At 40.7% G+C, this 24,950-nt stretch overlaps 1 protein-coding gene across 2 annotated transcripts in view; it reads left to right on the forward strand.

Moving 5' to 3' along the window:
* Window positions 1-24,950, forward strand: part of LOC139201018 (transcription factor SOX-6-like) — a 104,285-nt gene that overhangs the window by 27,889 nt on the left and 51,446 nt on the right. For both annotated transcript variants that reach the window (XM_070830220.1, XM_070830221.1), the window contains exons 3-4: window positions 10,526-10,745; window positions 12,948-13,158. In XM_070830220.1, the coding sequence (XP_070686321.1) occupies window positions 10,527-10,745; window positions 12,948-13,158 (430 nt within the window). In that variant the 5' untranslated portion in view covers window position 10,526. The remainder of the gene's footprint in view (window positions 1-10,525; window positions 10,746-12,947; window positions 13,159-24,950) is intronic.

Genomic DNA, 24,950 nt, shown 5'->3' on the forward strand with positions numbered 1-24,950 from the left:
AATGTGTAGCAGTGATAGACAAATGCAGTAAATTAACAACACTGAAAAACAGCAAACATCGATGTCTGATTATTGTTCTTCATGCTGTAAGACCCTTGAGTCCTGTAATGACTTATTGAAGCTTTTTTCTACTGCTAGCCTCAGGGCTAATGCAATCACTCTGAAAAATGTGCGAGGGCAGCTGTCGTATCACCACAGGCTTCTATCATGACTTTCTACTGTTGATGTCACCCTGAAATAGACTTCACTGTCAATGATACTTTTGAAACTTGACCCTTTGGAAAATTAACCCACTTTGATCGGTTAATCTGTTTCATTTATTTGATGCAAAGCACAGTAAACATATTTGCATTCGTTTAGGTGCTACCTAATGTACGTCTTAGATGATTTCAAAAACAGACACTATCTGTATTCCATGGAAAAAGGGCCTCCCATAGTTTCATCCATATTCTTAAGATAATGGGATTTCCCCTTGTTTACAGCTTCCGTCAACTATATGGAGAGGATGAAGCACAACATGGCTTAAAACTTGTATAACAAGCTTATTTGTGCTTCACCGTGGCGTTATGTTCAACTCCATAGAGGTCAAAGGTAACCAATGTGATAATAAGGATAGTGGCTTAAAGTGAGAGGATATGTGGCTGCTGCATCAGCTCCTGCTGTTAAACAGCGTATTACCTCCCGTAAGTTGTTTGTCAGATGGCAAGCTGTATGTGCGTTAAGCTGATATAGATCAGAGGTGAAAAGAGGTGAGGAGAAAGAGTGATGGCAGAGTGAGTTCTGATGTAGAGATTTGAGTTAAGAAAGACAATGCATAGAAATTTAACTTGACTGTTCACACATTTTCACATCATTGTTGATGTTATTAATGTGCCATTCTCTGCTTTAGATATGTTACCTACATTGTAAAACATTGTATTACCTAATTTGTGACTTGGATTTGATACTGGCTCCGTTTTCTCAGAGGTTACATTTTTAATCCAGCTGTTACTCAGACCCTCCTGAAGAAACCTTTCTGTCCAAGATTTGCCAGTGGTCCATACGTAACACAGAAACTGCACTCAAAGTGTCATCAGTCTGATGTATTGTTTTGACATCACTTTCTGCTGGCTTTAATACTTTTGCTCATATCATAGTTAATGCATTTTGCTACTTGTGGGGTTCCTCAGGGTTCTGGTCTTGGTCCTCTTCTATTCTAACTTGTCTTGTTTTATTCCTGTTTTTAAACTACACGTTATCTGCGACACTACCATGATGCTGACGATATAGAGATATATCTGTCCCAAATCCATCAAAACCACAAATCCATCAGAAGTCAATATGAACTTTAGTTAAAAGTTTAGCAAAATTACAAAATGATCTACAGAGGCTGAAATGTACAAAAAAACCCTCCTGTCTGTAGAATTCATGAAACATCTTGCATGAATGGCACAGTATTTTCAATAACCAACAGAAAGTTCAGCTGTCTTAAAACGTAATTATTTTAATGTTGAGTAACTGCCAACATGCAAAGATTGCCAGTTGCTGTAATTGTTTGTTTCCATTAAATACTGCATTAAGCCTGCTTTTTATGGACATAATTTGACTGTTTACATAATGGCATAGCTATGTGGACAATGGAGTGTACTTGAAGGATTAAGAGACAAAATATTCACACTGACCAGTTCTTCTAACCACCGAGGGCGGGAGGTAGCAGACAAACAGTCCTTTTGAGCCACTGAGTGTTGACTTTGGTCTTCAATGGTTTCTTCAATGGTTTACTCTGTATCGTTGCCATGAAGTAGATAAATGTATATGTGTACTGTATTTGTGTTAGCAAGGGGTGTGTTCACGTGCCAGGAAAAATAACAAGCACAAGGGAGGGTGTTGGTCAATAAGGCCACTTCTGGATTTCTTGGGGTCTGCGGTTTTGGTCCAGGTCCCTGAACACAGAGACCCGGCATAGTGGTGTGTTTACGCCCACTGTACAAGTGATGCATTCATCATTTTTTGAGTGTTCCATCATTGGCTTTGATTGAGATTTTCCATCGGCAGGACTAATGGAGACATCAAACCCCATGTTTGCTCCAGGTGTACACCTGATGAGAGACAAAATCCTTAAATTGCAATGTTTGTGAGTATTGAAATACTCTGTAGACACTGGATAAAGTGAATTTCTCTCAATGTTTTACTCCATGGAAAAGGAGGGAAATATATTTTGGCAATTTCATATTTGAACAGATTTACTTAAAAACAAAATCATACACCACCCATTTCTCACAAAATAACTACCTATATTAGGAGAGAACCCACTGACCAATATTGTTGATGCTATTAGTTACCTTAAAAGCTTTGCATATAGCATTTTAATTCAAGAAATGTTATTATAATGTTTTCATATGCCAATAAACAATAAATTTGGAATTGCTCTGATGAATTTTAAGAATATATTCCTGCTGACATGACAAATAATTTCCACTTTTGGACAATAACAGAAGCACTCTTGTGCTTTTTGATAATTGTTGAATGGATTTACTAACAGGTCCACTTTTCATATAATCTTATAATTTTCTCAACTAATATTCTGAATTAGGTTGTTGCTTACATCCACAAACTGATTCCCACAGAATATCAATTTAACTGATCGGCCAGAAGCCAAGCAGATAATAACCACTGTGGGATCAATAGTGTAACGTGGCTGTACCACTGACCTACTGACTAACATGTGTATATTGGTGTGGCATCTATACACTGAACCTCCTACATATCATGCCAATCAAACAGTGTGTGCGGTACTGTGATATCTTTTTCTTCTGATAAGATAAGATAAGATAAGATCAACTTTATTCATCCCGAAGGAAATTATTTAATTGATCTGGTGTTTTAATATATTTAGACTTTTTGGATATTAAATTGAGAAACTGTTTATAGATAAAACAACCAAATGGCAAAAGCAGAGTTTCTCATTTATTTGCAGAATTGCCTTTAAAGACCTACATAAACAAAGATATGAATGGGATAGCTACCTTGATATGAACACTATAGACAAATGGCTGCCGGTGCTCATACAAATACCCTAGTAATTGCTCTGTTTATTCTGAACGAACTGATGTTGTTGATGGTGGAAACATAAATTGTAACACAAGTGGAGGATTGTGAGACATAAATCATGTTGCTGCTGTCTGACAACTATTTTGAGTCAACTGTCTGGCCTGCTGACCACATATTTAGTTATTTTTGTCGTGGTTTTAGGAGTTGTAGAATTTCATCTCCTGACAGAAGCAAATAATATTGTTTCCCTGCTGCAAAAACAGGAAAAAATACTAATATGACAGCTGCAATATACAATATTCTTATTGTTTTAAAATGAAATCACTCAGTTAATTCAGTTTTACTCTTGCCTGAAAACAACCCATGCCCATCCCCTCTGAGTGCCTTGTGGTTGTAAATACTTTGTAACGAGGTAAATACATAGAGCACTTCACTGTGACACACCGATGGTCACACAATAACTTCTGTTTACCCGAGAATCGTGAAAGGATTGGTTTGTGACAACTGATTGATGTACATGCTGTTGTGAACCGACCATCGCGCACAGCATCCGCCTTCAGCTTACCTCCCTTCATTGTTTCACTTAAGTCATGAAAAGGTCAGAGAATACCTGCAGTCGCATGCGATAAGCACTTACAGCTTTGAAATAGAGCAGCTACTTGTTGGCTCTGCTGGCCACAGACCTACAGAGCAGCCTTACAGTGGATCCATGTTAATGGGTTGGAATTTCAGAAAACAAAACTGCTTTTCTTGTTATTAAGGCAGTGACGAAATCGGCTGGTTTGGGGGTAACTGGTGCTGCTATTGAACGTTTCTATTTTGGGCAAAAGAGCCAGGACGAGCGAATCCCTGGGAGAAAACAGGACAGCATGTGTGTGTTCACATTCCACATGTCTGACCTATGACAGTGCCCTCTGTTTTGCAGTGCTCGGCCATGATCTAATGAGAGTCCAGACAGACCCAAGATTTAGGAGCTGGGAGAGCCGTTCTCATACAAGGCCAATTCTCTGCAAGATTTTTTTCATTTATTTATCCAGGGAAAGTAACTGAGCACACATGTTCTTTTTAGCAACGCCCTGCTGCTCATTCGCACCTGGGAGTTGCCTGGTATAACCACAGACTTCTACTGATGGCCACCAAACAACTTCAGTGTATAAGTTAGGCTTGAAAGAGGTAGGCATTTAAGAGGAATAGGGGTCTAATGATAGATCATATACTGTATATGAAGATGGACGACGCATGTCCGCAGATTCCCACTGTCCAAAAACGAAGCCACTGTCATATTGCGCTGGTGACATAATTTGGAGCTTGAGTCTGCTCAGCAGCGATCGGTACTGAAGTCATATCAAGGTCCCGCTCACACACGTACCTGACTCAATCGTGGGTTGGGATAAGCTGTCAAGTATGAAGTCATCCTTTTCTATTGCATCAAATAACTAATTAAAACCACACTTTTAAGAAAAATGAACACTTTAACATCCATCAGTGTGAAAAGAACTATGTAAAATAACAGAAACCATCTCTGTAAAAAGATTTATTCGACGTGCGTTTTGATGCTCTTAATTTGGCCAATGTCCCATCCACTAACACGAAGGGGCTAGGGCTTATGACCCACACTGCACCCAAGATGGCAGTCAAGATGTTTTGGGAAGCTGTCACATCGTCCATCTTTATATAAGCCATCAAGTTGCATAATGGGAAGCGTAGGATGCAGTACTTTTGTACCCCTTTGAAGGATACCTCCAATTACAACATGGATCATACTTTTTGTAGGTTAGACCATCCTGACTGTAATTTCTGAGATCCTGGAACATGGCCACATTACTAAAAAGAAGCCTGTTGGAGCAAGAAACACAAGCAGTCAGATGATCACGCAGGTTTTTGACTAACCCCTGAATGTTAGCCACACTTATTTGGAAAAGAAAACTAGGGCAGATGGTAAAATTCTGACCTCAACTGTCAATTACTCAGTCAGCTTTCTTGCAGAATAAGGAATTATTGTGTGTTCACGTTTTCTCCAGAAACAGTGGTAAATATTACGGCTACAGTAGCTGACTGCTTGTGTCTTCACCCTGCGGACTTGGTTGCAGTGATGCTGAAGTGTTACCAGATCTCTGCAGTTATTTTGGAGAGTTCAGTGTTATTGGTACTGCAATGACAAAGCTGTTATGAGCCGGAATGATCCTTTCAGTGCTTTACTCAAAGGCACAGAGTGGTAGTTGGGTGGTATTGCAAGGATGCCACTAACAATGTCACCTTTCCAGTGATTTCACTTGTGCTGCTAAAGTTTCTGGTTGCTTATACAGAGGACCCCTCTGTTTAGCTATTTAAACCTTCAGTTTCCCTTTGCTTGGTACTATCCAACAGACAAACAATTCCAGGGAAAGTCCTCAGTTTTCTTTCTCCCCCTGTTTTTTCACTCCTCTCATTCTCTGTCTCTCTTTTACTTTGGTATTTCCCACTTCCTCAGTTCTATCCAGCTGGGACGGCTGGAGATTTTACACCCAATTGGTCGAGTCGAAGGCCTTTGTCAGAGCCCTTCTCTCGCTCCACAAGTGGCAGAAGGGACCTGGGTTGTGAATGGCGCTTTGTGTACTGTTTTTCTAAGAGGGGGCCCTCTCTCTCCCACTCTCATCTGTCACAGGTCCCTCTCCGTCCACACTTCACAATGCCTGATTGTTTCTGCCAAGTCGCCAGGTTCCAGGCCAGATCTGAACAACGCTTTCCTGCCAAATTCCGACCCCGGTTTTCGTTTTTCTTCCACTCACAAAGGGATTCTAAGTTACTGTCCACGTTTTAGAAGGGGTCTTAGCTAGCTGTCCACCAGCAACAGTTTGTTTGTTGAATGTGTCTCTGAGCTAAAGCCTGTAAGAATTTCCATAGGCAACAAAGGAGAGAAGGGAAATTAGATGAAAATGCTCAAGCAGAACAGTAAGTAACATTGCTGAGCATAACTTTGTTGTGTTAGTTACATTGGGTATATAGCGTGTACCAGTCTTATTCAACTGAGATGTTAACTCTTCTTGTGGGATGTACCCAACTTCACTCTCATAAAAACTGTAAAATGCATGAAAAATTAAAACTCCTCACTCAACAGTGGGTGCTCTGTTTAGTTTTCAAGCAGGCAATCTCACCAGTATCACTTTCCAAAAAGTATCTTAGACAGGGAGACTGCTTTCAAGGGAAAAAGTTGATGTTTTTCTGGATGTCTGATGATATGAAAATGATTTTGGAGATCCTCAAGGTAACGTGTATGGAGAATGAATTTGTTTTTCAGTTATCAGTGTAACATTATCGTCATATTACTGTTTCTTGAGAGTGATTTCGCGAAGCCAAACTCATTCTTTTGTCGGTCTCGTTGGGAGAAGGTTGCTCCTTCAGCTATAAACACTCTTTCTTCCCAGGTCTCAGTAGGGAAAGGCCTGATATTGCCAAGCAGAAGTGGTCAGAATTAAAACCCACATATGCAAAAATAAGACAAATACATGCTTTGTTATGAGTGTTATCCTCTTTAACAAATGCACAGGGAAGCTTGTTTAACCATGAAAGGCTGTTTAAACATTCAATCCGAATAGGAAAAACTTGGAGTAATAATCTTTCTTCTACAGAATTACTGATGTCTGGTTTTAGTGATGGCTGACATCCCAAAGTACAGCACAGTGTCTCTCTGTTTTCCTCCATGTCATGACAGTAGCAGCTGCAGGTCGATGGCAACACATAAATGGGCTGGATGGGAGTTTCCTTCTCTCATAGTTCATTATGGTCACCCCTGATGTTTGGTACTTTATTCTGTCAGTGTTTTACAGTAAATGGACTTGTATAAGTTGTTTTTCATTCATACTCAAGCATCATTCTTCTTGCCGTAGTAACAAATATGTGAACAAGTGGAGAATTAATTTTCTAATCTGCTATAATTTGGGTAAATTATGGACAAAAGATAAACCGTTTTTAGCAAAAAGTACATTAGCTATAATGAAAACAGAGCCTCACCATTCATCCCAACCCTAACAAGTCATGTGACAAAAAGCTAGCTCTTAAACCCAGTCAACAGCAATTTATTGATAGAGCTTAACATATTCCATGTTAGCTAAACAATTGAGTCATCTAAACACTAGTGTGATTCTTGAGAACATAATGTACACTGTTTTCCTGCCCCAACCAATCACAAAAGCCCTTATGGCATGCTTACCAACAAACCCCTGTACTGTTGCATCTTGAAACCATATCAGTGGCAGCAAGGGTTGGGGCAGGGCATTCCTGGACATATGAGACACCAGTTCCAAGAAACTAAGTCTTAAGCTCTCCCATAAACACAGCACCAGCAATATTGTCAGCTAAATATAGGCTCTCCTTTGCCTTTTCCCTCCCTGGCTCTGCATCGCTTTCTCATCACTCCAGTGTGGATGGCAGAAGTTGATCATGGATTAGTCATTTGATGTTTGCTACTTGTCTGGGGTTTTATAATTTCATGCACTCACGCCGCTGCATAAAACAACGAAGGTCTGAAGAAATTAAAACCTCAGACTGACTGCTGTAGCTATTCCTATCAGTCAAATCAAGCAGTGCACTGGTAGCAAGTTGTAAAAATAATCAAATGACATACCAATAAAGCTTCAAAACAAAACACAATTAAACTATTGCAAGGTCAAATTTAATTTTGGCAATCTACAGTCCAATTTTCAATAATAATATTGAATAAAAATGCAACAAAGTAGACATCAACATTTTAGTTTCATATGTACACTGTTGCCCATAAAGTTGGAATAAAATGTTTTTTACCTCTTCTCATGAAATGATTGTGACAATGTGATTTATTCTTGATAAATAAAGTGTATATCTTCTCAACTTTATTGATCAAACTCTTCCAAACATATCACAGTGAAACTTAAACCACAATTAACCTTTGCAAACTGTGTATTCAGGCTTTAACTAAATTGGGGGTATTGAACAATTATTCCAACTTTATGGGCAACAGTGTAAATATATCTGTCAAAATAAAAGTGGATTTTGACGTAGTGCATGAAATCAGTACAAAAACAGTGTTCACTGTAAAATGGTAGAGACAAATCTAAACTGCATGGTGGCTGCATGGACATGGTGATCATTGTTCTGAGATGTTCCTGTCTCAAAAAGGCTGGAAATTTCACATTTTAGTAACGTACAGTCTAGTAACTATAGCTTTCAAATCCAGTTTCTCTCAAAGGTCAGAAATAAAAACCAAAATTGAAATTGAACATGAATGAGAGAAAAGAATGGGGTTTGCTTTTGGTAAAATATTTTAGTTTGTTTTCAATCTACCATCGATAGTGATGTAGTTACGATGGCGTACTATTCGTGATTGTCCAACCTCTTCAGGTCAGAATTCAGTTTTCATGCCGTGACTTTTCTCTGATTTTACCTGCACAGCTGCGTTCTGACACAGGCCTCAGAATCACTTTACAACATTCAAACCCACATGAAATGCGCTCCATCACATGACACATTACAGCTCACTCAGATATGTTGTGCATGCAGTTGCGCAAACGACTTCTTCCAACTGTTTTTACACATTTTCTCTGTCTGTTCACCTTTTTCCTCTCAGCTGACATGTTTTCCACAATAATCTCACATCGACATTTAGTTTCAGTCTGTTATCTTACTCTTTATCTACTCCCTCTGTAAATTATGTATTTTCTCCTTTTGCTGCCCACATATGCACTTTGCAGCCTTGCTTTTTCCCTTCAGACATTTGACTGAGGGTCAGATTTACGTTTAAGGGCACCCAGGAGGCTGCATATTTCAGAGATGGACAGGCGGCAGTGATTTACTGAGAGCTAACACTGAAGTAGCAATCTGTTTTACTTCACAGAAGTTGTGTGTACGCGTGTGCACGTGTGTGACTGAGTGGGGGAGGAGTGTTGTTTTCAGGAATCAGAGCAAAAGACAATTCATATTAGACTGACGACCTCTCTGCTGGGTTTTGCATTATCGGTTATCCCCTAGCACTGTGTTCTTCTATGGAATTGCTTGAGTGTGTGTACGTGTGTGTATGTGTGTGTGTTACTACTTCCAAGGACCGATTAGGCCGCATAAAGACAGAAGGAAGTAGAAAATCCTTTAAAGTGTGCTTGTGTTTAGATTAAAAATAAGAATTTAGGGGTGAGATTAGGCTGCAGGAGGGGAGGGTTAAGGGAATACATGTGGTCAATAAAAGTCTGTATAACTATAGTGCAACAAAGGAAGTCATAACAGTAAATGATGTATTAGCCTAATGACTCTCTCAGCCTGAGGCTTACATTAGAAAAAAAGAGATTTTTTTTCCACTGAAACTCAGTGCAGCAGCACAGCGTAGCTTTTTTAACAGCTCTGAGGTGATGAGCGGCCTTGATGCTGCTTAATAGATTATCCCCAAGTGTGTGTGTAATGTGTGTGTGTGTGTGTGTGTGTGTGTGTGTGTGTGTCTACCATACTTTTCTCATGTTGTGGGGACATACACCTCTCTACACATTCACATTGTGGGAACTCGGCTTCCTTTTGGGGACAAAGTCATAATCATATACATAATCCCCATAGCATAAATCATTGTATTTTAGGGTAAAGACTTGGTTTAATGTTAGGGTATGGTTAGAGTTAGGTTAAGATTAGTGTAAGGCTTAGATTCAGGCAAGTAGTGGTTATGGTTAGCTTTAGGGTAAGTCTCCAGGAAATTCAATCAATGCAGTATCCTCTGAAGTGATGGAAACACGACTGTGTGTTTGTGCGTGTGTGTGTGTGTGTGTGTGTGTGAAGCATGAATGTGTTGCTCTCATTATAAGTTGCTCAGACTGAACGTGTCCGATAAATGCCAAAAATACGATATGCACTTTAAATTGCTTGTGTGTGAGAAGGCTGTAATTACATCTTTAGCATTCATGCGTCTGCATTATAAATAAAGTTGTGGTTCCAAATTAACTATTCAAATGCTTGGCTCTGAAATCTCCAGGAGATTTGTTTGTTGCTTTAGTATGCAGACAGTGGTAGACACAGATTTCAGGTTACTTGACATGATATACAAGTATATCACCCTAACATTTTTTTGTCATGTTATACTAATTGCTGATTTACAATGCTTAATATCTAAAAAAGTGGAAAAGTAGAATATTCACAGACAGTGTTCAATAATAATAATGAATAAAAATGCACCAAAGTAGTATTTCTGAAGTTAAAACACTTAAAATACAATTTGATAAGTACACCAGAGAAGATTAAGGAGCATTACAACAGAAATAGTAAAATGATAATACTTGTATCAACATAGTGCATGAAAACACACAGTAACATATTTGAATTGTGCATGTTTATTCATTTAATATACATAAAAATATGGAAAAAAAGAGCAGATTTTTCTCTCTTGGTGTTTCAGTGTGTTCGCAGTCTTGCACAACAACCTCACCAGGAAGGTTTTGGTTACAGTCTCACTGGTGATCAATATCCTTCACTGTCTTACGTTTTGACTTTTTCCTCTTTTCCTTCACAGAATGATGTCTTCTATGCGAGCAACGCCTCCCTTCCACCCACCATCTGAAGAAGAGGAAGCGACGGGTCAGGACAATGTGGCTTGGGCCAATGACAAGCGAGAGGGGCTAAAGGAGACACCATCTCCCTCTTCGCATGAGCAACCCCACCCGGATGAGCTACAGCCAATCAGAGAGAAGCTGACGGATGCTGAGTGGGAGAATGTGGTGCCTGCTGCGATGGTGAGATGTGAATTATGCACAGGGCTGGGAAATTGACCATATCTTATCTTGAGATATGTTGCTATAACTCAAATCTATAAAACAAATGTGGTTAGAGTGTGTACACAGTGTACACACTCCGGCCACACGACTCATAAAACACTCGTGCAATGCATGCAGGAGTACACAGGGTGTGCAAATTCTCATGCATAATGATGATTGTGCACAACTGAATGCACACACATGTACACACACACACACACACACACACACAGACTCAGACACCAGTGGTCCTCTCTGGTCTGTGTGCTGCAGGCAGTGCTATAGGCAGCCCAGTGAGGGTTCTCCTCTGGAGAGTTACAGCCCCTGGTTCCTCTCATCTCCACAGCCTGTTTTCATGTGTGAATGTGTGTGTTGAGGTGTTAGTTACTTGGCATCAGGTTCTGTCAGTCCCTAATGGAAGAGGCGTGTTTGACTTCAGCCTCTGAGGAAAGTGGAAAGTTCAGACAATAAAGTTTCCTGAGGTATCAATGTGGTTTTGCCAATGTGGATTTCACTAAAAGATGATAATAGTTTCTTTTTTATTTTGAGAATATAACCCGGTTATATTTAACCATTCTCAGTGCACAATAAGAATGCCGTAAATTCAATATTAATAAAATTATTTGAAAACTTGGCTTCACTTAGAATCAGTGTCAGTGTTCAAACTGGCCTTGACACCTAAATGTTCTGGAAATGTTGACGCAGACTCACATCCTTTTTCTATTTCACCCTTTTTTCATTTCTTTTCTTTTATGCTAAGTTGTCACATACAGTATCCACTCCTGAATGTGACTACTCTAGTTCTGCATTAGAAAAAAGGAAAAAAAAAAAACACAGGAGAAAAGGTCATTTCTGTCCACTACCTGAAACACTAGAAAACGTTGGTACAAGAAAGAGAGTTAAGTAGCAACAGCGCACAAAATAGCCGAGGACAGAAAAGGTGAAACACCGCTCTGCTTCTCTTCGTCTTGTCACAATCCTTCAACAGTGAGAAATAAGCATTATGCCTTTGTATCCACAATGATGTCCCTTCACTGGATGTCACTCTGGATACAATGGCATCATGCTTCCACATCACGGTTCAGTGCCTTGCTCAGGGACAACGTACAGCATCATGGACATGCATTGTCTGCTGATTGTTCGCCTGAATGTGTGACCTTTTACTTTAGAATATGATCTGACCAGCAGGCCTTCCTGCCCACTTGTATAACTCCTCAGCAGCGTTATGTACAGACCTGAAAAAAAACCACACCTGAATAATCCACAAGTGACACTCTATCTCGTAATCCTCATTATAGAGGCATCTTCTGCTTAAAGACAAAGTGCACAACAGGGCCTCCTGGAGCCATTTCAAGGGCGTCTTAAGATCCTGCTGTTAGCCAAAGCCCCTTGTCTTTGAAACATAAGCCTCCTAAAGTTCTTGGAGATCCCCCCACTCTGTAAGGGGAGGAGAAAGCGTCCAGAAATAGCCCCGGTGTTAGAACACCTGTGCTAAAGTGTCTGTTGTGTTGGGACAATGTAGTCGTCTTGACGGGCTTATCTTCTTGGTAAATATAGAGCCTTGTGCGCCTCGCTTAACTCATAACACACCAGAGCAAACAGCAGTGCGACAGAAACACTCCAGTCATGCAACACAAAATAGAAAGGCCCGGTAGATATCCATCATGTACTCATGTCACCAGCTCTGACTAGTTAGTTAGCACCACCTCAAACAGCTGTCTATAAATGTAGAGCAAGAGCCAAGCTGGTGATGAAATAAAATCTCAGTGCTGCCTCCTCATCATTTTTGGAAAAAGACTAAATTGTAATATACACTTCGATGAACATTCAATAGTAGAAAAACAGACACAAGAATAGACCCAAGTAATGTAAAGGAATGTAATGGGACGACACCCTAGGGGTCCCGATGACAGATAGATCAACAACTGCAATCATCACGTTCTGTCAGTAAATGCATTCCTAAAATTGACCTTTTCAAATCTCACACCAGCCAGCCCATGTCAGCTAAATCCAAAATAATAGTGTGAGCATATGCAGTAAATGAGACCTGTGGAATACATTTGTCTGTACTAACTAGAAGATAAACAAGGCACGAGTTATCAAACCTGCATCAGTGCAGATAGTTTCCACAAATTCTAACCTTGTTTCTTTTATTCTTTTATTCCATCCGACTCTTCTCAGGACAATGAAGGCAGTAAAGGCTGTTCAGTCTACTCCTACCGGACTAACTCTACCTCTCCACCCAAGCCAGAGGAGTGCTCCAGGGACCGCGGGGAGCCAATGATCGGCCTCGCCTTCGGTACACCGGAGCGCCGCAAAGGAAGCCTGGCAGATGTGGTGGACACACTGAAACAGAAGAAACTCGTGGAGCTGACCAAGACGGAGCAAGACGGTAGGCAAAAGTCTACGGCTTAATGTGTGTGCATGGGTTTATGTGTGTTTTAACTGTCTCCAAGGGAAGTGGAGCACACACACTCACATTCATACAGTCACAACAGCTCACACTTGGAGGCTGCGCAGTATGGCCCCCTCCTCCACAATAGTGGAATAAGAAAGCAACCAGTAGTCATGAAAGTTTGTTTATCCTTCTGTGCCAGTCTTTTTTATCTCACACGTTTCAACTCACATGTTTTCAATTTCACCAGTGACAGTTTTGAGATGTACAGAAAGGGACTCGAGGGCTTTTGTCAAACAGGTTGGATGAGAGTTTCTTCCCTCACATTTGATGGGCAGGATGCTGTTGATGCTCATTTACTGTTCACTCTCACGTAAAGCGAGAACACCCTTAACTGCATTTTGTTTTCCCTTTCTTAACACATCCTCTTCCAGAGGATCTTTGAACATATAAAATTACAACTGACAGAGCCCTTGCTTGTTAGATCACTATATCAATCAGTGAAAACACAGGTTTCCCTTTCTCCCCTGCGCCTCTGATCTAAACCACTAACACAGGAAAGCGCTGGAGTCTCCCAGCATGCCCCAGCTTGCCCCTTCCCACCCCACAGCAAGCCAGATCTAAAACCGTCGTACACCCCTCTTTACTGTTATGTGCACATAGTAATCATGATGATATCAGAGGAGTGCTTGATCTCTCTCATTTAAAGGTTTTGCTTTGTTATTGATACAGTAAAGTGTGCCAAAATGGGACAGCCACAGGCGTAATACAGAACATGGTGTCTTTAGTTGAAAGATAGGTAGCTTCGCCTGTTATCTACAGTACGGAAACTGATTTGAAAGGAACTGTGTGCGTATGTGTGTGCGAGTGTGTTGAAAAGTGCTGTGACATCTTCCTGTCAAATCAAAGAGGATGTGAGTGAGTGGAAGGAAATGCTGGGGGACAACTTTATGTGTGTGTCTTCTTTTCATTTTTTTCTCCTCATGTCTTGGTGTCTCCTTTCCCATGCAGCCACTGACCAGGCTTGCCCCAGCTCATTTTCAGAATCCGCTTCCTTTCAGCGTCATGTCCAGTCGAATGTATCTAAACAGAAGTTCCTGTTTGCTGTATTTTGTTGTGTTTGTGCAGCATTTAAAAACTGAAGAGACTAAAATAATCCGTCACAGTAAACATGAACAAAACCTCAAAACTTAATTTAGTTTATTTCAGGATTTCTTTCTTGTGCTTTCATTATTGAATAACAAAATACAGAACTGTGAACGTGAAATGATAAAATATAGATACAAATAATTTGAAAAAAATGCATGGACTTCATTGTTGTCCGTGCTGCCTACAAGCTCTTGTCATAAAAGCAATAAAGGCAAACAGACTAGTTGTAGATTTTATACACAGATACATCAGCAGCTCTACATTTCTTATTTCTCCCAACAATGTCCAAACATTTTTCAGAAAAAAAACACAGCCTACTATTGAGTTGGGCTCTTCCTTTGCTAATTAGCGGAGCTGCTATCCCTGAGGACCGGTGGCATTGATCATGCTACAAACACAAAAACAAACCAGATAAACATGTGCAATGGAACCAGGCACACTGAATCACTCCGTGTTAACATGAATAATAATTCTGTCTGAGCCTTGTAAACGTTCATGTGAATTGCTGCAGTCCTTGAAGATGCATTATAAAAATGTTTTTCATGCATTGCTGTGCTGTAATACAGTTCATTTAGAGCCTAATGCAACTCTTCAGATGGAGATTGACAAGTACCTTGGCTCAGTTAACGAGTTTAGTTAAAGTGAGTTGAGGTGATCAATAGATGGCGGAGGCTAAATGCTTCATTACGTGAGTTTTCCTTCAGTGGCACACGGTTCAAGTCAAATGTTGAGTCATAAATCTCTACACCCTGTTTCTTTTTCTCATTTGTAAATCTGTTGGATTAATGCTTCTTCGTGCCAAAATCAGAATAAGAATCCGATTTTTTTTTACAACTTATTCTCCTTCACTGTTTGATGATGGGGTTGCTGATTCAAAATAAATTCTAGCACGTGTTTTGAATTCCTCTTCAATAGGCAATCTTGCCCATATACTGATTTTAACTTTTGCTGTGTGCTGCTGGTAAAGGCAAAGCATTCCAAATTCATAATCTGTCAGATTTTTTTGGTTTGTCAATGCAGACTGGAGTACAAGGACATGCTGGTAAATAGGCTTATATAGTGTGGCGCCGTTGAGAGATCATTTTGTATTTTAAATGTTGCACGGCAGAAAGCACCACAGGTTTGTTCTGAGTATTTTTCCTGGCTATTCAATGGCATGTGTTCACTTGGACTCACACTTCATACACGTTTTTTTGTTAAGAATCCTCTTACAGTACGACTAGATTTGATCATCACCACTCAAATGGCAAGTACATTAAAGCCTGAACAATGCCTTGTCCTCCGCCTCCTGCTGAAAAGGGTTCAGTCAGCTGAGCTTTCTCAGGTTAGATTGGCTGTATGATCAAATGGAGCAGACCCCATTAGCCACTGAGCGCTCACTTAGCCTAACATAGCTGACCCTTCTGTGCACTGTGGCCCTGAGCTAAAGTGTGGATGATGTCGCTGTTAGCCTTCGCGCTGCGCTCACCCCCTGTCGGCACGCTGTTAGCTGTCCGCTACTCAGCAGAGCCCTAAGTGCCTGTGACAGTTCTAATGAATAGACAATTCAATGTGGGAGATTTTTCTTCCACTCAACTGCTGCCTCAGCTTTTAAAAGCTTTATCAAGAACTCTTTAAGATTGTGTCAGCTAGCTGCATTACCACCAGCTGGTTGCTGCAAATACATCTTTTGTGCCTGGACTTTCACAACATACAAGCCAAGAGGGTGAAGGTCTGACATTTTCATGACAATTTTGTATTCAAGTTGAGTTGCACCTGCATTGTGTGAAGGTTTAGATACAAAGGCTTACTGCATACAAAAAGCTCTTTCTATACTGTTCAAGCACTTAGCATTTATTTAACTGGTAGTCTTGTTACTGAATAAAATGTTCAAGGCTAGCATGAGGGAACATCACAAGACAAAATGTGGGCACCAAACATGCTGTGGAATGGAAATGCTCCTCCATCCTCTGTAATTTTAGCTAAAAATAAGAGATAGAGAGGATGGGAAATAAAAGCCTGTAATAAACAGAGAAGTAACCCAAACAATAACCTGTCGCTTAACATCGATTGGTGCTTCATTAGCGATCATTAATCTGAATTCACCTTGTGTCCTTGAGTCATCATTACAAAAAGGGAAAAAGCTGTCAGGAGTGGACACATTTATCTGAATGTCAAACAAAACATCCTGGGATGCTGCCCGGTGGACATTAAACCCAGTGAAGTGTGCAATCAAGCTTCCTCAATTTTGATGACTGAATTATCATTATCTGTATTGTCGTGCCTCCCAGGGGCCCACCCACTCTTAACGGGGCCTGGCATGGGCACGGTGCCCTCGTGCCAACTAAGTCAACCATCTAATGTGCCTAGAGCAGCTCTGGCGCCTGGCAAACACTTAACATCACTCTAATCCCTGCTTACACCAGAGCCCATATGAATTACTGTACAATTGATGTGTTTCATTTGCAAATGAGATCAGGCTCAATTACCGCGACACAGTACGGCTGCAGAGTTGTTATAAAACGGACACCTGTGTGACTAATTTATGAACTTTAGTCCTTTCATCTAAACTGGACTGGAGTTGAGTCTCGGGAGATTTGTTCTGCTGAGTGCTACGGATGATATAAGAACAACACATCTGCTGTTGTCTTGAGATGAAAGCATGTAGACTGACTGGAAGTCAAAATGTGTACAACTCCTAGATTTGATGGGGCCTTGCTCTCTCATGTTTTTTCACGATCACTGAACATTCACGGTGTTGACAGGCAGCCAGACAGTGTTGACAGCCTGAAGAGGCATTGGCCTAAAAGATTTGTACAGAATATAAATTCACAAAATGTATTAAATCCATTGTATTAAAACTGCAACACCGTTTAATTCTAAAATATGTAATAGATCCACAAATTACGAGGAAAAGAAAGAAAGCAGCAGATTTTGTTGCTACCTCAAGGCAAACACTGGGTATTCATAAATAGCCTAACCAATGGTACAGTTTCAGATTCGTGAACACCACCAACTGCTCCTCCCATCATATGGAAACAGGCAACATCACAGCTTCCAATCTGGCATTAGTGGCTACATGATGTGACGGTGCATTTCTGGGATCCAACAGACCCAGCTTTATTTTCATAAGTCATCGTGAGTGTCTTGAATTGATTCCGTTTTGCGGAAACTTGAGCGCATAATTAAGTTCATAACGCCAAGCTGTTTTCCCTTTTTGTCTGCCCAATGGCCTGTTTCAGCTTGAAGTACGTTTAATTATAAATGCAATGCACCACTAAAACTTGTAAATCAACATCTTATGACAAGAAATGGAGTTCTATATGAATTTAAAATAAAATAACTTTTTTTTTTTTTTTTTTTTTTTACAAAAGCGGTTTGGAAGAAGTTGGGGAAGGAAAACGGTGATGTCACAAAGTGCACGAATCAAATATCGCAATTTCTGAATTAACAATTTGGTTGTATTAACAGACAATGCGATCAAACCACATCCACAGTCCTGATGAGTTTTTCAGGCGTTAGAGTAAGAGTCAACACCTATTGTTGCTAATTCAGTCGTCTTCATGAGAAAAATAGGATTTGTAACTAAGATTTTAGGGGCTTTAACATCTTGTAGTTTACTTTTCACAGTGACAACTAGAGTCAAAGCCGTTGTGTCTCAACCATATTCCACAAATAAACAGCACTGTGAACTGCATGTCAGGTCCAATCAATACACAGTGAGGGGAAACACATTTGCAGTTGACTGACTGTGTCCCCCACACTAACACCGTCTTATGACCTCTTGCAGCTCCTTGCGCGGTAACTATTTTATGAGCCTTGTCCTTGCACTGTGTGTTTAAGCATGTGTTGTCCAGTTCTGAGGAGTCTGCACTGTGTCTTGAGTTGCAGCCAGGCCAGAGCTGGGCACCCAATCACCCATATAATGGCTTCCCCAGCTGGAAGAGGAGGTCAGGGTGAGGCCAAGCCTTCCTCTAACCCTGCTGCTCTGTGACAATAGAGACATTCTGCCAGGCTTTGTTCTTGCTCACTGCTGAAAGCCTGTTTCAACATCTCTGCTGTTACCGCCACTCAAACCGTGGAAAGTATGTCCTCTTCTGGAGTTATTTGGTGGGTTGAGAGCGATGTGTATTCATGTGCATCCTTTGCTAGTGAACCTCTGTGTTTTCAGCCCCATCAACACCTGTGCTGCAAATGTTCAGTGACACTCTACCTGAAATGAAACGGCCATGAGATTCCTTTTGCTACATGGAACAAATGGATCTTTCTGCCAATTAGCAAACCATCAATGTCAGTGATACTGTTTTAAGGTTAAATCATCTGTAGGCAGTTTCAACGACTGAAGTTTAAACCTAAATGAGTCCTGTGAGCCCTGAGTGCCTGACCTCTTTGTGTGTGTGTGTGTGTCGGGGCTTATGGATTCATACACTCAGGTGGAAGTAGTTGTGATGACAGCTTAACAGGTGAGTTGGGTCGGCCACAGAGTTAAGCTCATTGGCTAATTAACAGGGTCTTGGCTGTGGGGCTATGTTTGCCTTATCTTATAGGATTGGCAGCTTGAGCTGTGATTGTGTGCAGGTGGTGGCTTTGTGTCTGTGTGTGTGGTGTGTGTCTGGAGTGTGTGTGTGTGTGTTTTTATTAGCATTTAGGATGCTCTCCAAATGCAACAGGGCAGCGCTGTATGTGTAGAAAGGTTGTTATTTCCAAACATCATTTTCATTGTTAAATGTTGAACTTTTAATCTACTTCTTTTTAAATATATATATGTTTGGTGGTCAGTGCTGCTCTCCTCAGCTCCGCCAACAGGCTGACTCCCACTGGACCTCTTGTGGTTGGTTTCAATCTCTTCCTCTGTAATTGATAGGGATCTCTTTACTAATGATCAGCCACAGTCAGTGGGTCTTGACTACAAATACAGTCAGTGGGATATGCCTAGTAGCCCTCTCCTGCTCAGTTTGGCTGCAGGCCAGCCAGCATATGGTGCGAGCGCATGCAATGTGGTTTGCCGGAACAGTTTTGAATGTCGTCCAAAAGAATCAGATTAAATAGTGATTTTATCAAGTCCTCCTTTTTTACTTGGATTTCAGTGAAATGCCAAATTGTTCACCTGATGATTTAGCATCTGGCGCAGGCTTTTATGATATAACTAATGAAAAAAAAGATACTGCTCGTGTCAAAGCCAAGATAGATAACTTTTGAAGCTCGTGGAGTGTGTTTCTTTAAAGACTTTTTGACTTTAATCTGCTGAAATACAAACTACTGAACCGTCACACACATGGCTTTGATATACACAATACTGCATCTTTAATTATCTTAATTGTCCAGAATTAATAATAATAATAATAATAATGTCACTTGTTTACAACATAATCTTTTGACAATTGCAATCATTTTCTTGTTTTAATAAAAAGAATATCTCTGTACTGTATCAGTGTTTATAATAATAATTTATATAAAAATACCATTAGCAGCACAAAGAAATCCTGAAGGCCTCTGGCTTATAATCAGAACCGCTTTTGTGTTTTTCTTTTCTTTTCTGGGAGCACGCCCTGATCTGTAAACCCAACTTTACTGTAAACTATGGTGAACATTGTCACCATAACATTTGGATATGTGGAAACATAAACTTTAAAGTGGAAATGATCTAAAATCTGGATATTTTTAAACAAAGATACGTAAACAAAAACCCTAATAAAAGTGCACTGATCTAATCTCTACAAAAATCTGAAATGAGGACGAAAAAAAAGTTGCATTTTTGATGCCAAACAGAACAAAGCTGGTTTTGTATTATTTCTAATGTTACCAGAGTAGTTTACCTTTGGGCCTGTATGGTGATAGTGGCTGATACCGTATTGTGTTTGATGAAAGCTCCTACCAGGGATGATATAAGGAGCAGCTGTGTCACTGAGGCATATTCTCCCTCTCCCATCTCATCCTGCCCGCTTTTCTGTTATGGAGGTGTCGATGGGATCAGAATTGGGGTGGGGGTAGTCGGAGAGCTCAGACAGCCATGTTGGATCCACTTTCCTTTCCTCGTCTTTGGTCAGCTGTGGAGCGGTTGTCGACTCGGCCCAGACTCACCACCGGCCCCCCTTGCTGATATTTGGCTCCGTGACCCCCCCCCCCCCTCTTCTCTTTCCTCTGTGACCTAAACCAAAGGCTCCACCCACATCAGCTCCCCTGAGGGCCCGACCCAAAACAACGCTTCTATTGTGTCTGAACCACACATCGAGCTGTGTGTGTGTGTGTGTGTGTGTGTGTGTGTGTGTGCGTGTCTGTGCCGGTGTGTGTGTGTGTGTGTGTGTGCGCACTAAGTAGGGTAGGGTTTCATATATCATGCATAAAGTGGAACCAGAAGCTCGGGTCTTGAACTGGTGTTTTGGAAGCGTGCGTTTAACAAAGAAGCAATTTTTCACCCTGGATATGAGTCTATTCAGGCTCCAGTTGTTTTAGTTGATCATAAAGTAGATATTTGAAAGGTCTAGAATATGATACAGCGGAACGATCTCTAAATACACCAAGATCAGGCTGCAAAGTTTTGGTCCATCCAATCCAAATACACGCTTTTCACAAAATGGATTCTATTTGTATTGAAAAACACACAAAATTTTGGTGTTAGAGAAGAAAGCAATTTGGCTGCTTCATAAACAGAACATTTACGCTTACAGTATTTAAAAAAATAAATAAAACCCTGAAAAATGTGAGCGAGGACAAAAGAAATAAAATATGAAAGCTCTGTCATTATCCAGTGAATGGATGTTTTACTTTACATTTTGAATTAATTAAATCCAGGGTGACCTTGTTGTACGCCCAAGCTTATATAGTTTTCAAAGCTCATCAGTCAGTCGTGCATGATTTTTCTCAACCTCTCACACAAAAAGCTGAGGTCAAGAAATTGGAAAATATTTGAAAAATGTTGGGGCTGTTATTCCTTCTTAAAACGATTGATAGTTGAGAAATGAAATCAGCCAGTAATGAGATACCATCTGTTCAAATGTTGCCAAAAGTGTCTTGAGTTAGTTAGAGCACCCTCGCACAGCGCTTTTCCTCGCTGGACATATGCTGCAGCGGTTGTTGATATCAGCGCTGTAATGCACGGCAGGCCTGACCACTCTGCACAGCGGGGATCAGCAGCCGGGCTTTTCTAGTATTAAGCTCACACCTTTAGTAGAAATACTATCCTTTGTCTAATTCGGGGCTGCAGGGATTCGACCCGGCGCCTTCGGCTGCACGGCCACCTTATATCACATAAAGTAGTTTACGCTGCTGGGAGGGAGTACTTTGTGAGTATTTTTAGCATGGGTGGCCCCAGCGGGAATCAAAGACACACCCAGGCAGTGTAGGGATCTGACTCTCTACCAGGTGAAGTAAAATACATTCATTCATTTCTGCATAATGTTAAAGGTCAGAGGTCAGAGGAGGGGTTTAGGCTGTCTGCCGTTAGGTGCTGACATAACAAAAATGCTGAAATAATTTTTCTCTGACGGTTTTTTTCAGAGTTACAGATATTCTGTTTGCATTAACTCACTCCACTGTGCTCCTGTCTGCAGCTTCAACAATAACAAACAAGGAAACAATGAGCGTTTAGATTTAGACCAGTTAAACGCTGAAGTCATTTTATGAGCAACAATGCCCTGGAAGCTGCTTCTTCAATGTGAACATTTGCTGGCTTTCTTAGTCTGCTATGAGAGTAACCTGAATATCTTTAATTCTTAGATTCTTTATTCTATTAGCCGGACACAACAAGCTGTTTAAATATGATGTTTTGGTATTTTTTATGATTTGCTGTCATTTTATTGACCAATTGATTAATTAATCAAGTTACCCAGAAATAATGACAAATATTTTTGTTGTTGTTTTATTTCACAGGAATGTTTTGCTGCATCTATTGTGATAAATTAGAAATGATAGAGTTGAAGTCTGCTGGTTCACTGATTATAAGTCAAGCAGGATTCGAGCATCATTTCAACATCCGAATTGTTGTTGCAGTACACGCAAAGCTAACATAAGGTTCCCACAGGTGGCCTGCTCTGGTGGAGTAGGTTGGGTATATGACTGGGCAGCAAAAACAAAAGAGTGTGTGTGAAGGGGGTCATGTATGAAAAGAGGGTTAAACAGGGCAACTATACCATCGAACCCCCCCAGCCAAGCCAGAAGAGGCGGCCGGCTGCTTCCTCAGGCCATGTTCTGCGACAAGAGAGTCTGGGTGTCATCTGACAGATGAAAATAGTGTGTGTGAAATGGACACCGTGCTAACATGCAGCACGGCTAACCACTCTGCAGTTTAATGGTTTTACAACACTGAGCGAGCAGTGATAGGCCACCGAAAGTGTGTGTATGTGTTTTAAACTCTCTGTGCAATTAAACATCTCAGCATAGTACAGGCATTCTTTAATCAGTGTGTGTGGTATGCATGTATGTTCAAGTGCCTCAGAGTGCGCTAGTGTTCTCATATCAGTGTGTGTGTGTGTGTGTGTGTGTGTGTGTTTGTCTGTGTGTATCTTTTTCCTCCTCCTGGCTGGCCTGTCTCCTCATGTTTGGACATATGTTGAGTTTTATTTCACTGAGACATCAATCCTGCTGGCCAGCTGTTAGGACAGCTGCTCTCCCTGTGCCTCTCTTGCTCTATTTCTCTCTTTCACCCCATCAGCTGCACTCGCTCTATCTCTCTTTATCCCTCTTCCTATCTATATGGTTCTGTCGCTCTGTCTATCACTTCTTCTCTTCCTTTTTCTTTTCTCTTTAGTATCACTGTGTTTCTATCTCTATATGTGTTGGTTTCCGTACTATTTACCTTTCTGTCTTTTCAGTTCTCTATCCTGTTCTTCCTCTCTCTCTCTCTCTCTCTCTCTCTCTCTCTTCCCTCTCTCTGTGATGCTGTGGGGTCTGCAGCTGAAGTCACAGCACTGACATAAATTTGGAAGTGCAAAGTGTAGCTGTCAGCTTCCATTTACACACGTTCAGTAGTGAAGTTGAGACACGAAATCGTTTTTTCAGCCGTGGATGTGTTACACAAACATCAGACACCCACTAGAACATTGGCCTTTGTTATTTTTAACATTAACTAATTTTTCAGATTAATGTTTTTCTCTCTTTACCTTGGCGTTTGACTCCAGACTCAAGAGTTCCTGAGTTTTGGCACAGCACATTGTGTGTGTGAGAGCAAGTGAGTGAAAGAGGCACTATGTTTCCATCCAAATGTCAAGTGAATTATGGGGGGAACTTTTGAAGTATTATCAAATATAAAATTTGAATTAAATATGCTTTGAAAAAGCACACACAATGGCTCCCTGAGCGTAGACCCATTGCATGTCAGAAAACAAATGGAAAGTTCCTCTTAAGAGCTGTTATTGTTCTTTTGTGTATTTAAATTACAGTCAGATTTCACACTTTCACCTTAAGTTAAAAAAAAGAAAAAGCAAAAGGAAAACAAATCTAGCTATTGACCTTACAACCACAATGGAGACTCCTCTTGTCTTGACATGAAAGAAACGACACAAAGGCCTGCGATATGCCAGTGTGATTCTGACAAGTGTGATTCTTCCTTGGTGCTTGGATGGGCATTAAAACTTTGCTGTTGAATATTCAGTACAAAAAACGGGCAGCTGTATGAGAAAATATCTGATTCTGTGATAATAAATCAAGATACAAGCCTTTGAAAATGTAAAAGGAGGTCAAGGGAATCATTGCTAGCCAACATCTATCATGTAACATTGTGCAGAACCCCAACTTGTTGTTTAAATTCATGTTCGTGTGGTAGATTATTAAAGAATATATAATCTGTGAGCTTTAGTGCTAGCTGGCTCAAGCTCACAGCTGGTGGAATGCAAAAATTGCGCTTTTGCAGAAACCCAAACTCGAAAACATTCAGCAATTTTAAAGAAGTTAACTGTCAGATTTTGGGTCAAACTGCAGATGAATTTAATCATTTTCTACATTTTATTTGCACCTCTGACTTGCTTCTGAAGTCAAGTAAAAGTGGTGACCATAACAGAAGTCCTGGTACCTGTGACACCTCCAGTTACACTTGTGTGTTTCTATATGGACTGAAGATATCATATAAAGAAATAAAATAGTAATACTACTCCCACTGTGCTCTATTAAGGGCATTTTATTGAAAAGCTCATTCCATGAGAAACTTTTAAACGCATGGAAACCGAGAGGGTAAAAGACAGAGAGGGAAAATAGAGAGACTCAGTCTGAGTGGAGGCCTGTGGCACACGGTGTTGTTCTTGGCAGTGGCTGTTTGGGAGTGTTGATGCTTGCCTGCCACACACACACACACACACACACACACACACACACACACACACACACACACACACACACAGTAAGTAAGTTGCCTGTGGCCCATGTTAAGCACCCAAAACATTGTCTCTTGGCAGGTTGGCGTGGGGACAGGTGATAAAAGTGTGTTTACCCTAAACACTCACCAGCTCACCGACTGACTCGTCCCTAATTTATTACTCTCTCTCTCTCTCCTTATCCACTTCTTATCTCCCTCCACTTGCTTGTGTATCCTCTTCACTTGATTTTATTGCTCACTTATCCCGTGTTTCTGTCCCTCCTCTCTTGACTTTCCTTGCTGCTGTTGTAACTGTCTGGTTTACAACTAATCAGAAAGGCCCAATGACTGTTTTATTTATTGAGGAGAACAAAGC

The sequence above is a fragment of the Pempheris klunzingeri genome, chromosome 5 (genome assembly GCF_042242105.1).
Source record: "Pempheris klunzingeri isolate RE-2024b chromosome 5, fPemKlu1.hap1, whole genome shotgun sequence".
Taxonomy (NCBI): Eukaryota; Metazoa; Chordata; class Actinopteri; order Acropomatiformes; family Pempheridae; genus Pempheris; species Pempheris klunzingeri.